This window comes from Chrysochloris asiatica, unplaced genomic scaffold (genome assembly GCF_000296735.1).
Source record: "Chrysochloris asiatica unplaced genomic scaffold, ChrAsi1.0 scaffold00411, whole genome shotgun sequence".
In the NCBI taxonomy this organism is placed as follows: domain Eukaryota; kingdom Metazoa; phylum Chordata; class Mammalia; order Afrosoricida; family Chrysochloridae; genus Chrysochloris; species Chrysochloris asiatica.
In genome coordinates, this window is record NW_006408929.1 from 42,128 (window position 1) to 57,886 (window position 15,759).

A 15,759-nucleotide genomic window follows, 5' to 3' on the forward strand; every position below is an offset into this window, starting at 1 on the left:
CCTGTAAACTTTCACTCAATCCACAATAAAAGCCTTAAATTAATAATTAAAAAAAAAAAAAAAGAATTCTACAGTCACATCCCTTTCACAACTACTTTATAAGCTCCTTGAATTGCAGGAACCCACCTGAGATTTCTTCCCTCTAGGCCCAATAACTGCACTGCTTGATTTTACAAATATGACAACCCCACAATATCCAGGAGACAACAGTCAATTTTAGCTCACATGAATAAACGAGAGAATGGCCCAAACAAATAACCAAGATGCAGACACAGAAAACATTTCTGAGGAAAAAAGGTAATGGAATTTAACTGAAAAGGAGTTCAAGAGAATGATATTCTAGTACCTTCAACAGATTGACAGAAAGATCAAGGAAAGTAAGAACAAAACTGAAAAAGAAAAAAAAAAAAAAAACTTTAGAAGAATTCAGGAAAACACTATAAGAACAAACAAAATAAATGCAATTTTTGAAACAATACAAAGCCTGCAATTGGAAATCTAGAAGATTAATACTAAGATCTAAGAAATGGACAATACATTGAAAGGGTGAAGCAATGGAAATCTGAATTAATGAACTTGAATATAAATCTCTTAAAACTAATATGCTAGAAGAGCAATCAGAAAAAAGAACAGAAAAAAAAAAAAAAAAAATCCGAAGAAAGTCTAAGAGTTATGTGGCACACCAAGAAGAGGAACAACTTACAGATATACTGGAATTCCAAAACAAGAAGAGACCATCAAAAACACAGGGAAAGTTGTTCAAGAGTTATTGAAAGGAAACTTCCCTAATTATCATTAAAGACGAGGAGATAAGCATACAAGAAGCTGAATGAATCCCAAACAAGATAGATCCCAAAAGAAAATCACCAAGACACATCATAATCAAACTTTTCAAAATCAAAGACAAGGAAAGAATCTTGAGAGCAGTTCAGTAAAAACGGAAAGTTTGCTACAAAAGAGAACTAATAAGACTAAGCACTGATTTCTCAGGAGAAATCATGCAGGCAAGAAGGCAATGTGATGACATACACAAAACTCTGAAAGAAAAAAAACCCTGCCAACCAATAATCATATATCCAGCAAAGCTGTCCCTCAAATTATTGCTGTTGTTGTTGTGCTGTTGAGTTGGTCCCAACTCATAGAGACCTTGTATAGTGTTTCTAAGGAGTGGCTGGTGAGCTTGAACTGCTGACCTTGAGGTTCAAACTGACCTTGAAGGCAAGTGCTTATCCTATGGTGCCACACCAGGACTTCCAGTCCCTCAAAGAAGAAGGCAAAATTAGAACATTCCCTGACAAATAGAAATTAAGGGAACTTGTAATGACCAGATCAACTTTATAAAAAATGCTAAAGAGTATTATTTGGAATGATAACCAATAACACATATAATACAACAAACTGAGATTACCATACATGACAACACCACCCAGCACTCAATCCAGATATACAAGTACTTAAAGTAAAACAAACCTGTTGTTGTCAGGTGCCATCGAGTCGGAACCGACTCATAGCGACCCCATGTACAACAGAACGAAACAATGTCCGATCATGGGACAACCTCACTACCACTGCCACACTTGACGCCATCAATGATGCCACACCTGGCCAATCCATCTCGTTAGGGGTCTTCCTCTTTTTCTCTGACCCTCCACCTTACCCAGCATGACATCCTTCTCCAGCGACTGTTTCCTCTGGACAATATGTCCAAAGTAGGAGAGACGAAGTTTAGTCATCCTGGCCTCCAAGGAGCACTCTGCCTGCACTTCTTCCAAAACAGATCTATTGGTTCTTTTGGCAGTCCATGACACTTTCAGTATTCTCCTCCAACACCACAACTCAAAGGCATCGATTCTTCTATGATCTTCCTTATTCACTGTCCAGCTTTCGCATCCATATGAGGCTATTGAAAACACAATGGCCTGGGTCAGGCGCACCTTAGTCCTCAAGCTGACATCTTTGCTCTTCAATACTTTAAGTTCCTCTGCAGCAGATTTGCCCAATGCAATATGTCATCTGATCTCTTGACTGCTGCTTCCGTGAGTGTTGATAGTTGATCCAAGAAGAATGAAGTCCTTGACAACTTCAATCTTTTCTCTACTGATAAGAATGTTGTTTATTGGTCCAGTGGTGAGGATTTTTGTTTTCTTGACATTGAGATGTAATCCATATCGAAGGCTGTGCTTTTTGATCTTCATAAGTAAATGTTTCAAGTCCTCTTCACTTTCAGCAAGCAAAAAAAAAAACAAACAAACCTACAAGACTTAAAATAGGGAATCAAAGATATCAATGTATAATGAAGTCAACTACAAAGCAAAAAGAGGGAATAGGGTAGATGCAGAATTCCTAAATGACAAGGAAGTCAAGTATATTTCAAGATAAAACAGACTGCTTTAAGTAGGGGAAAAAATAAAGTATAGAGTAACCTCAAATAATAATAATACAACTGCACATCAAAATAAAAAAGAAAAGCAGAAAGATTTAGTAAACATTAACACAACAGAAATAAAAGTGATAAGAAAACTCATAAACAAAATGAACTCAACATAGGAAATTATGTGGAACAAATAATCTAACAGTACCACCAAAAATGCACAAAAAAAATGACAGCTATCAATTCATACCTATTGACAATTACACTGAATGTAAATGGATTAAGCATACCAGTCAAGAGATACAGATAAAAGAATGGATAAGAAAACAGGATCCTTCAATATGCGGCCTATAAGAGATATAAAAAAAAAAAAGATGGAGACAGTCAAAATGGCCATCAACAGAAGAATATTTAAATAAACTTTGACACATACACACAATGGAATACTGCTGAATATTGACAAACAATGAATCTATGAAATAACATGGTTAAACCTGGAGGATATTAAGCTGAGTGAAATCAGTCAATCATAAAAGGACAAATATTGTATGAGACCAATGTTGTAAAAAGTTTTTTTTAAAAAGTTTTTCTTGATAAAAGAAGCGATCATGATGACTAAGACGGGGACAGAAGGAAGGGAAATGATTCACAGGCTAGAGGGTAGACACAGTTTAACATGGGTGATGGAGCAGGCAATATATACCAAGACTGAGGTTAACAGAAGAAAGATGAAGGTAGTGAGAGACACAGGGAGGATTGCAATAGCTAAAGTGAACAGAGATAAATACTGTTAACTGTTGGTACAAGGAAGGGATTGCAACCATGTAATGAATGAAGCAAAGTACACAACTTGTTGAATGTAAAACTGATGATCTGCCCTATAAACCTTTACTCAATTCCCAACAAAAAGTTGGAAAATTAAAAACAAAAACATAAATCTCCTGTTCTCGCAACAGTTCTTGGTGGGGTTTAGGTTTCCACCTAAACCTTTTCACATACACAGGCTACTCGTTTAAAATAAAGCCGGTTCTTTCTGGAAGGCAAGGTTGTGGAGAAACTGGACCATTGCTTGTGGGAACATAAAACAGTACAGCTACTGTGGAAAAGGAGCTCTGGTAGTGTAGTGGTTATAAGTCAGGCTGCTAATTTCAAGGTCAGCAGTTGGAAACTACCAGCTGTTCCGCAGGAGAAAGATGAGGCTTTCTGCTCCCATAAAGATTTACAGCCTTGGAAATCCTATGCAGGGTTAGAAACTACTCCATAGCACATAACCACCACCACTATGGAAACCAGTTTGGCAGTTTCTCAAAAAGTTGAATATGAAACTACCACATGACCCAGCAATTCCAATCTTAAATATAGACCCAGAAGAAGTGAATGCAGGAACACAAACAGAAACTTGGACACCGATGTTAATTGCATCACTTTTCACCATAGATAAAAGATGCAAACAAAAACGTATATCAACAGATGAAGTAAACAAAATGTGGTATGTACCCTGGTGTGGCGCTGTGAGCTAATGCATCAGACTGCAAAGTCATTTGAACTGCAAGGTCGGTGGTTCAAGCTCACCAGCTGCTCCTTTGAAACCCTGTACAGGGTCGCTATGGGTCAGAATTGTTCGACAGCACTTAACAACAATAACGACATACATACATACATACCACGGAATATTGTTCAGCCATGAAGAGAAATGCAGTCTTAATGAATGCTACAACATGTATGCACCTTGCAAACATTATGTGAAGTGAAAATGAGGAAGCCTTTGCTTATGGGGGCATTGAGTTCATGTCAATAGTGGTAGAATTATTAGGAAAAAGATAGTATTGATGGTTGCACAACATAAAGAATATTACTGAATTATACATGTTGTTGGGGAAAATATATCACAACGGTTCATAGAGATTAATTCTTACTGAAATAAAAATCTGGTGCTCACCTTGAACCTAAAGATTTATGTGGAACATTAAAAGAGAACGTTTCCAAGTAAAACAGATAAATTGCGATCATGAAATGACTCCAGTAAGCGTCCTAGGATTCCAGTAGTTCATCTGCAACCGGGCATAGACCTAAAAATGTGTGTGTGTGTGTGTGGGGGGGGGGGGGGGGGGTTAAGAGTAATCCCTAGTGTTTTGTTCCCTAAAATTCTTAGGAGGGGCCACCAATGGGGCTGTGCAGTGGGCATGGGCAGTAGAGACTCGATCTTCCACCAGCCAGAGCTATGGGGCCTTAAGAAAGGAGGTTCAGTATATTTGTAGTTCTCCCGGTTGCAGTGTGGATGTGGCAGTGGTCTTACCTACCCAGTCATAGCAGTAGAACCTAGTAGTCACTCACTACAAGGCTTCAGGTCGCTGGGAATAGGGCCGGTTGCTAAGGACGCTCTTACAGCCGGAAGGCTTAACCTCACGTGACTAAATTAGCCAATCAGGACTTGTAAATGCAATTGCACTTTCCCTTCCCCCGCCTCCAACACGTTTGTGTTCAATTGGAACGAATTAATGTAACGTAATACGAAAGACCTTTAGTTAAAAATAAGATCATAAAGCTCATAGTAACTATACGTTTTAAATACCATACATTCGTTGAATATCCACTGGTCGCTGTAGCAATCAATGGTTAGCACTTTGGACTATTAACAGGGTAGTGGGTAGTTGCAGTATACCTGATGATGTAACTTGCAAAATTGTTAAGTGCCTTTGAGTTGGTTCCAACTCACAGCAACTCTGTATAGGGTTTCCGAGGCTTTTAATCTTTGCCACAGGAGAAAGCTTCATCTTTCTCCCTAGGAACCGCGGGAGGGCTCTAGCCGTGGACCTTCTAGTACGCAGTCCAGAGCTTATCCTATGGATCCACAGTGCTCCTAACTTGCGAAATGTTAAGTGCCATAGAGTTGATTCGGACCCATAGAGACCCCGGTGCACAGGGTTTCCGAGGAGCTACTGGTGAATTAGAACCGCCAAACTTGTGGTTCAAATTGAGCTTGCAGTCCAGTGCTTTATCCCACAGAATCTCCATATTGTCTTACTACCTCTGCCAAAACCTAGCCAAAAAATAAAAAATTTAAATCTAAATTTAAAAATAAAAACAGTATACGACTTGCAAAATAAGGTAACTATGTCTTTGAATCAAATTACTGCTCCAAATCTCATCTTTTAACCAAAGGACAAGGATGAGACTTTCTGCTCCACAAATATTTACAGCCTCAGAAACCCTATATAGGGTCGCGTTTGAGTTGGAACTGACCAAGGGTGCACAGCAGTAAGCTCCTTTTAAGGTTCCCTGGCGGCACAGAGGTTAAGGACTGGCTGCTAACAGGAAAGAGTGCTGATAGGAACTCACCAACCGGTCAGCTAGGAGAAAAGACCTGTTGTTCTACTTCAATAAAGACTGTTGTTCCTGTTGCTATTGGTAAGGGCCATGAAGTCCGGTTCCACTCATAGCGACTCTACTATATAGGGTTTCTGTGCCTGTAAATCTTTTTTTCTGAGACTCTTCTTTCTTCCTGGGAGCAGCTGGTGCTAGAATCAACTACCTGGTGGTTCTCAGTCGAGTGCTTTTCCTACAGAGGCACCTCTCCCTCGAAAACCCTAAGGATTACTATAGATCGTTATCAACTCAATGGCAAGTAGTCAGCTGACAGGAGTGAATTTGGTTTTGGCTTTCTTGCTTTTTTCATTAAGCTTTTCTCACACAGAAACTCTGGAGCCGAGCCGCCTTGTGTCCTCAGCAATTAGGATTCTTGGAAACAAAACAACCAGGGTGTTCTGTTATGTACTAACCACAAGAGGGCGAATTTGAACTAAAAGATTGCCTAGTTTTTTGAAGATTGCTATTGTGTGCTGCCGAAAGTCCCAAATTTCTTCCATGGACCCACTTGTAAGTTTGAAGTGCGCATCTTGTGGATAACAACACAGTTCCACCAGCATAGCATCCAGACAGAAAGGGAGCTTTGGCAGCGCAGTGCCAACTGATAGGATGCAAGAGAAAGATGTGGCAGTGGACTGTCTTAAACATTTGCAATCTTGGAAACCCTATGGGGGCAGTTCTACTGGATCATGTCGGGCCATAAATCCAAATGGACTCTAGACTAAATGGTTTGGTTTGCTTTTGTTGTTGATAAGTGCTGTCCAGTCGGTGCTGACTCATAGCGACATATAAGGTTTCTGAGGAACAGCTTAACATCAGGAGTTTGAGTATCAATAAAAGTATCTAATTTAAATCTTTTTAAGATTCCTGACTACCAGTGGATAAGCAATTTCATATTTTTGATGAATATTTTATAATCATGGAAGAATGGGCAAAATAATATACAGTGATTGTTCTGGTGAAATCAATTGCCTTAAAATTTTTAACAACTTCAAAAAAGAATTTAACTTACATGAATTTGAAATACATCAATTCTGAATTAAGATTCTGTTCATAAGAACCAAGTAAATGTTTTTGCTTGTTTTATTATTAATTTCTTTAGCACATTTTGATGTTAAACTGAAAATAACAATATCCAATCCCAGGTTGCTCTGAAAAACATTCCTCAGATCAAAAATGAAATGCAGACACAAGAGTATAAATATCCACATAAAATTTCTCAAAAACAGAAAATTAAAAAATTTGAGGTTAAAAAAATTAAAAAATAAGTAGGAATAAAACCTTTCTTGTTTAAAAATAAGGGGCACAGGGGTCAGGAGCATGAACTCTCGGTGTGGTGCTATAGGATCAGCACTGGACTGCAAACCATAAAATCAGCAGTTCAAACCCACCAACTGCTCCTTGGAAACCCTACATAGAGTCGCTGTGGTTTAGAATCGACGCAACAGCACTTAACAACAACAAACATTTAATCTGATTATAGCCAATTTAGAACTAAAATTCACCAATTAAAAATGCAATCATCAATGGCCAGAATAACCTCAGTGACTTACAACACAAATATGTATTTATATTTCTTTTTCTCAGGTTTGAGTTAGTTGTGGTTTGGTAATATTTGCTGGGTTGTGAGAGATCAGCTCCAGGCTAAAACTTGGTTTCCGGTCTTCTCCAACTATCTTATTCTGGAGCTCAGGATGAAGGGGCAGTGGCTGCTAGAATGTGCTTCTCTTGATGACTGCTGGCGCCCAAGAGAGTAAGCCAGCTGTTCAAAGCCTCTACTTATCTCATGTCTGCTAACATTTTTGCCAAATGAAAATCTCTTCAATAGATGAGGTAATACCAAAGAACTATAAACCTCCTTAACTATAATGAATTGGAAGAACAACAACAAAAATATTTGTATTAGAGAGGTACTTTTTAAGCAGGAATTCATAACAGCACCTTTCTTAATTTGGGGGGTGTCAGGTACAACCAGTGAATTGCTTGGCTACTAACCAAAAGATGGATGGTTTGAATGCACCCAGAGATACCTCAAATCTCACTGTTTTTAAAAAGAAACTAGGTAGTTGTTGTTGTTGTTAGGTGCCATTGAGTCGGTACCGACTCATTCAGCGACCCTATGCACAGCAGAACAAAACACTGCCCGATCCTGTGCCAACCTCACTACTGTTGCCACTCTTGAGTCCATCGATGCTGCCTCTTGGCCAATCCATCTCGTTGGAGGTCTTCCTCTTTTTCTCTGACCCTCCACCTTACCAAGCGTGATATCCTTCTCCAGCGACTGCTCCCTCCTGACAATATGTCCTAAATATGAGAGAGAAAGTTTGGCCATCTTGGCTCCAAGGAGCAATCTGGCTGCACTTCTTCCAAAACGGATCTATTGGTTCTTTTGGCAACCCATGGCACTTTCAATATTCTCCTCCAACACCATAACTCAAAAGCATCAATTCTTCTACAGTCTTCCTTATTCATATGCTTTTTCATGTATATGAGGTTATTGAAAAGACCATGGCTTGGGTCAGGTGCACCTTAGTTCTCAAGCTGACATCTTTGCTCTTCAACACTTTAAAAAGGTCTTGTGCAGATTTGCCCAATGCAATACGTCATTTGATTTCCTGACTGCTGCTTCCGTGAGTGTTGATAGTTGATCCAAGAAAAATGAAGTCCTTGACAACTTCAATCTTTTCTCCATTGATAAGAATGTTTATTGGTCCAGTGGTGAGGATTTCTGTTTTCTTGACATTGAGATATAATCTATACCACAGGTGGTGCTCTTTGATCTTCATCAGTAAATGATTTAAGTCCTCTTCACTTTCAGCAAACAAGGTTGTATCATTTGCATATCACAGGTTGTTAATGAGTCTTCCTCCAATCCTGATGCCACGTTTTTCTTCATATAACACAGCTTCTCAGATAATTTGTTCAGCATACAGGTTGAATAAGTATGGTGAAAGAATACAACCTTGTTGTACAACTTTCTTAATTTTAAACCATCAGTGTTCCCATGTTCTGTTCGAACAACTGCCTCTTGGTCCAGGTACAGATTCCTCATGAGCACAATTAAGTGTTCCGGAATACTCATACTTAACAATGTTGTCCATAGCTTGTCATGATCCACACAATTGAAAGCCTTTGCGTGGTCAATAAAGCAGAGGTAAACACCTTTCTGATATTCTCTGCTTTCAGCCACAATCCATCGGACATCAGCAATAATATCTCTCGTTTCTCGGCCTCTTCTGAATCCAGCTTGAACCTCTGGAAGTTCTCTGTCAATGTATGCTTGCAGCCGTTTCTGTATTACCTTTAGCAAAACTTTACTCACATGGAATATCAAAGAGATTGTCCGATGATTTCCACATTCCATTGGGTCACCTCTCTTTGGAATGGGCACAAATATGGATCTCTTCCAATCAGTCGACCAGAAAGTTGTCTTCCAAATTTCTTGGCAGAGATGAGTGAATGCCTCCTGACTTTCTTGAAAGATTTCAATTTTTATTCCATCAGTTCCTGGTGCCTTGTTCTTTGCAAATTCTTTCAATGCACCTTGGACTTCCTCCTTCAGTATCATTGGCTCTTGATCATATGCTATTTCTTGAAATGTTGAACAGTAACCATTTCATTTTGGTACAGTGACTCTGTATATTACTTCTATCTTCTCTTGATGCTTTCTGCATCATTCAATAATATGCCCAGAGAATCTTTCAATAATGAAAGTTTTTCAGCTCCCCAGCTTGAGAAATGCTGAGCGCGTTTTTCCTTTTTGGTTTTCTGATTCCAGACCTTTGCACATTTTGTTGTAATATTTGGCTTTATCTTCTCAAGCTGATCTTTGAAAATTTCTGTTCAGCTCTTGGACCTCCTCATTTCTTTCATTTGCTTTAGCATCTCTATAATGGAGAGCAAGTTTCAGTGTCTCTTCTGACATCTATTTTGACCTTTTAACCAGGTAGAAACTTATTAATCTCAACAATGAAAAAAAAATTTTTCACAACTGCAAACATTACTGGTTACTGCCATTTACTGTGTGTATTCTACTAAGTATTTAGATATTAAAGGTGTTTAGCTTTATTCTCCTGACAATGCAATCAGTGTCAGTTTAACAATTATGGATTGATCCCAAGTTTTTAATATTAAATATTAAAACAAACATTTTAATATTTAAACCCGATTAAACTTTGTCACTGAAAATAGTATACAGTCCCATCATAGCCCATAATATAGTGACTTGCACAGTTGTTGTTAGGGGTTGGCAAGTGAAGTCTGTTTCCGAGCAATCCTATGTACAGCAGAATGCCACACTGCCCGGTCTTCTACCTGAACATGCACAGAGTAGGTGCTTAATAAATGCTTCTGGGTGAATTCGTAAATAAAAATTTAGGTGATTTTATATTGTTTTATGAACTGTGTTCATTCCGTGTTAGACTTTCTAAGCTAAATGTTAACATTAAAAAAAAAAAAAAGATATTTGTTCTGTACTTTTGCTTAGTGAGATCCATATCATTCAGGGCCAAGTCAAGAAAATTATTGAAATACTCTGCTAATGTTGTTGTTGTTGTTAAATGCCATCGAGTCGGTTAGAGTTCAATTCAAATCAAAAGTAAGAAAAGATTGGTATTTTTTAATTTTTTTTAATTTTAAAAGACCAAAATGGAGGTCAGAAGAGACTCTGAAACTTGCTCTCCAGCATAGAGATGCTAAAGCAAATGGAAGAAGTGAGGAGGTACAAGAGCTGAACAGAAAGTATCAAAGGCAAGCTCAAGAAGACCAAGTCAAATATTATAACTAAATGTGCAAAGACCTGAAGTTAGAAAAGCAGCAGGGAAGAACGTGCTCAGCATTTCTCAAGTTGAAGGAACTGAAGAAAAAATTCAAGCCTGGACTTCCAGTATTCCAGTATTCTCTGGTTAAATTATTGAGTGATGCAGAAGGCATCAAACGCAGATGGAAAGAATACACAAAGTCACTGTACCAAAAGGAAATGGTCAATGTTCAAGATATAGCATAGGATGAAGAGCCAGTGATCCTGAAGGAAGAAGTCCAAGGTGCATTGAAGGCATTGGCAAAGAACAAGGCACCAGGAATTGATGGAATAAAAATTGAAATCTTTCAAAAAATTGAAGCAGCACTGGAGGCACTCACTCATCTCTGCCAAGAAATTTGAAAACAGCTACCTGGCAAATTGATTGGAAGAGATCCATGTTTGTGCACATTCCAAAGAGAGGTGAACAACAGAATGTGGAAATCATCGGACAATATCATTGATATCCCATGTGAGTAGTGTTTTACCAAAGATAATACAGAAACAGCTACAACCATACATTGACAGAGAACTTCCAGAGGTTCAAGCTGGATTCAGAAGAGGCCGTGAAACGAGAGATATCATTGCTGATGTCCGATGGATTGTGGCTGAAAGCAGAGAGAACACCAGAAAGATGTTTACCTGTGCTTTACCAACTGCACAAATGCTTTCGATTATGTGGATCATGACAAGCTATGGACAACATTGCGGAGTATGCATATTCCAGAACGCTTAATTGTGCTCTTGAAAAACCTGTACATAGACCAAGAGGCAGATGTTTGAATCAATTAAGGGAACACCAAATGGTTTAAAATTAGGAAAGGTGTGCACCAGGGTTGTATTCTTTCACCATACTTATTTAATCTGTATGCTGATCAAATAATCCAAGAAGCTGGGTTATACGAAGAAAAACATGGCATTGGACTGGAGGAAGACTCATTAGCAACCTGTGATATGCAGGTGATACACCCTTGCTTCCTGAAAGCAAAAATGACTTAAAATAGTGACTGATGATGATCAAAGACCACAGCATTTGAAATGGATTGCAGCTAATATAAAGAAAACAAAAATCCTCACCACTGTACCTATAAACAACATCCATATAAATGAAAAAAAAAACTTGAAGTTGTCAAAGACTTCATTTTGCTTGGATCAACCATCAATACTCATGAAAGCAGCAGACAAGAAATCAAATGATGTATTGCATTAGGAAAATCTGTTGCACAAGACCTTTTTTAAAATATTGAAGAGCAAAGATGTCAGTTTGAGGACTAAGGTGTCCCTGACCCAATCCATGGTATTTTCAATGACCTCATATGCATGCAAACATTGGACAGTGAATAAGGAAGACCGAAGATTAATTGGTGCATTTGAGTTATGGTACTGGAGGAAACTATTGAAAGTACCATGGACTGACAAAAGAACAAATAGATCTATTTGGAAAAGTACAGCCAGAGTAGCCCTTGGAAGCCAGCATGGCCAGACTTCGTCTCTTATACTTTGGGCATGTTGTCAGGAGGGACCAGTCACTGGAGAAGGATATCATGTTTAGTAAGGTGGAGAGTCGGAAAAAAAGAGGAAGACCCCCAACGAGATAGACTGGCACAGTGGAAGCATCAGTGGGCTCAAACATGGCAACAATTGTGAGGTTGGCCCTGGTCTGGCAGTGTTTTGTTCTATTGTGCAAAGGATCATTATGAGTTAGTACAGACTCGGTGGCACCTAACAACAACATTTTAAAAATATTTATTAGGTTATTTCATGATAATAAGTATTTCAATCATTTGATTATTTTCAACAATACATTTCAAATAGATTTACTAAGGAAAAAGTTAAAAATTCAATGCTGAACATTCTACTAACAATTATAAGGAAATTTTACTAAAAATATTCTCTACTCACTCATTTGCTATATAGTAGTTTAATATGAGTCATTGGAATTTTAATGTATGGACACAAATTATTTGATAATCCTTTCTTCTAAAAGCCTACTCTGCTTTCTCCTTGAGAGAAGGTTGAATTTCACTTCTAAAGAATAGAATGTGGAAGAAATGATAAAGGGTGACCAGATCACGAAAGACATTGTGGTGTTCTCGCTGCACTTTCTGTAGTATCATTTGCTAAGGGAAGATCTCAGCTGCCATGTTATAGAAACACTCAAGGAGCACTATGGAACAAAGCATTGGCCTTTCTAACACAATTGTTGTTGTTACTATGTGCCGTGGAGTCGGTTCTGACTCACAGCGACCCTGTACAGGGTTTCCAAGGCTGTACATCTTCATGGGAGCAGAAAGCCTCATATTTCTCCTGTGGAACAGCTGGTAGTTTCGAACTGCTGACTTGAGGTTCACAGCCCGACTCGTAACCTATACGCTACCAGAGCTCCTTTTCTAACACAATAGCCAGTAAGAAATGCTGGCCTTCTTTCTGTATCTATCTGTAAAATGAGATGTCATGGGTCTTCCAGCTCAGGTTAAACCTGGTCAAGTCTAAAGAGACTGCTGTCCAAATTGAAACTCAACTGAAACTTCATGAGAGACCCTAAACCAGAAGCACCCAGTTAAGCTACTTGAAAATTCCTAAACTACAGAAGATATGGGAAAAGAAATGGCTTCTTTGTTGTTGTTGTTGTTGTTAGGTGCCATTGAGTCAGAACCGACTCATAGCGACCCCATGCACAGCAAAAGGAAACAATGTCCGATCCTGGGCCAAGCTCACTACTGCTGCCACACTTGAGTCCATCAATGCTGCCACCTGGCCAATCCATCTCGTTGGGGGTCTTTCTCTTTTTCTCTGACCCTCCATCTTACCAAGCATGATATCCTTCTCTAGAGACTCTTCCCTTCTGACAATATGTCCAAAGTATGAGAGATGAAGTTTAGCCATCCTGGCCTCAAAGGAGCTTTCTGGCTGCTGTAAGATAAACGCTGAATTGGTACCGCTGGCTGTTCAAACCCACCAACCCTTCCTCAAAAATCCTATATAGGGTTGCCTAAGTGTCGGAAGAGACTCCAAGGCACTTAATAGCATCAGTAATTTGGTATTGCTGTTGTTTTTAAGTGCCATGAAGTCGGTTCCGATGTTTAGCGACCCTGCATAGGGTTTTTGCGGAGCGGATTGTGAGTTTGAACCACCAACCTTGCTATTCAAACCGACCTTGTGGTGGAGTGCTTATCCTACAGTGCCACAGAAGACTTTAGTTCTCGAGTAATATTGGATACACTTAAGAAATCCATCACATTTGCCCAAGCTCCATAACAACCCAATTCGGTTTAAAAATGTAAAGCTGCTCAAAACTAAGTTGCGTATCACTTTAAAGTTCCCTTTTGGAAGACCTAGAATAGTACGTCAGGGTTCTTTTGAAAGCCCTAAGAATCCTGGTCTCTCTGGGGTTAGAAAGAACACAGAAGGAACTCATGGAAGGCTTTGTCAGATCTAGAAGGAGCGACTCTGCCCCAAGAGCCGCTGATGACGCTGATGAAAACAGGTAGTGGGGGCTCTCTACAGAGTTGCTCTTAATTTTTCAACTAATGATTCCTATTTTGAACGGTATCACTGGAGTTTAAATACTGCGAATGATTTAGATGCACCAGAAGAAAGTACCACAGAAAACTATCTGTAGTTGTTTTGTGACCGTAAAAAAGCAAGCACCTTAATTTCTAAATCTCATAGTGCAGTTTGTATTCATTTATTTATGTTCGTTCTCCTGAGACGTTCACTTCAATTCCCACGTCCAAAGCCTTTGCGTTCATTGGCTCGATGACATTTCTTCAAAGTTTATACAAAACCCTAAGTGCAGGAGACAATTCGTGGAAAGTAACATCCCCAACTCTAGCCTGTAATAGCTCCCTTGGAGCAGGTACCAGCCCAGTGAGGAGACAAAAGATTTAGCTCTGGGGCGTAGGTGTGGTGCAGGAAATGTCTGACCGAGATCTCAGCAAGTCAGCTCCACCATGCGTTATCCGAGTCCCCAAATAACACTATATTTAAAAAAATGCAGTCTGTACTTCCTACCCCAGTTCTCTTTCGGGTATCTCTTCAAACTGCGTTCCATTAATCTCGCAATCCTTCTCCCATTTCTTCCCTAAAGGTGAAACAATTTCAGGGGTTAGCACGGGGTTCCCGTTACGTTTCCATAACAACCGTGACTCAAATGGTCACCGGAAAAGGCAATGGTCACGTGTTCCCACTACTTCCGGGTTTAAACAGTGTCTTCCGGTTGTCAGGAAATCCCAGACGCTGCAGCGACTGAGAAAGGAAAACTGCGCGGCCTGAGGTCGCGGTGGCCCTAGTGGTGGTGGGCCCAGGGTGGGCTCGCCTCCTCCAGCCCCGTCTGCGATGCATCCGCGACGCCCGGACGGATTCGATGGTTTGGGCTACCGGGGTGGCTCCCGGGATGATCAGGGCTTCGGCGGCGGAGCTTTCCCTGCAAGGTCCTTCAGCTACGCGTCCGACTTAAGTCACTGGGTGACCACTCCCCCAGACATCCCGGGCAGCCGCAACCTGCATTGGGGCGAGAAGAGCCCCCCTTATGGCGTGCCGGCCTCCTCCACCCCAGTCGAGGGGCCCGCAGAGGAACCGTTTCCCAGCGGCGGCGGTGGTAGTGTACCCGGGCATAACAGCGGTGAGGGCTGTGGGGATCCGGCCAGGGGTGGTAGGGTGGCAGCGCCGCGATTCGCGGCTGAAGACCCCGGAAGCCGCGCAGAGGGTCCCGCCTCTAGTCCTTTCTCAGCCTATCACGGGCCACACCCTCTGTCCTCCTTTCGTCCTCTGCCCCAGAAGCTGGCCTCCTTGCTCACACCTTCTGCTCTAACCAGAGGTGGCGTGGTCAGAATTGAAAGAAATTGGGTTATCAGCCATTTCTTGGTAATCGTGTGAGCAATACCGAATACAATTTGATAGCTGCATTCCATTTATTTATTATTTCCTATTTTGGAAAGCACGAAGAGACATCCATTGAATAACAGGCTTGGGTTCAAACCTGCTTGCCACTTCTTAACCTCTGTGAGTGGTCAAATTTCTCTTTCGATGTTAGAAAAATAACTCGAGGTTTTTTTTTTTTTGTTTTTTTTTTTGAGTTCTTTATAATTGCTGATAAAATATAGGGCATATACTAGGCTAATGCATAATCAATTCCTTTCTTTTTTAATTACAGGAATTGTTATGCCTGTTTTTTTCTGGATTCCCAAGCTGCACCTTTATTTTCCTTTTTTTCTTTCTGACC

The 15,759-nt window shown here is 40.1% G+C and overlaps 1 protein-coding gene across 1 annotated transcript in view; it reads left to right on the forward strand.

The window, feature by feature from the left end:
• The first annotated feature begins 14,870 nt into the window (after window positions 1-14,870).
• Window positions 14,871-15,759, forward strand: part of SLC25A46 (solute carrier family 25, member 46) — a 53,560-nt gene continuing 52,671 nt past the window's right edge. Inside the window, exon 1 of the mRNA XM_006876758.1 lies at window positions 14,871-15,159. Within this exon, the coding sequence (XP_006876820.1) occupies window positions 14,874-15,159 (286 nt within the window). The 5' untranslated portion in view covers window positions 14,871-14,873. The remainder of the gene's footprint in view (window positions 15,160-15,759) is intronic.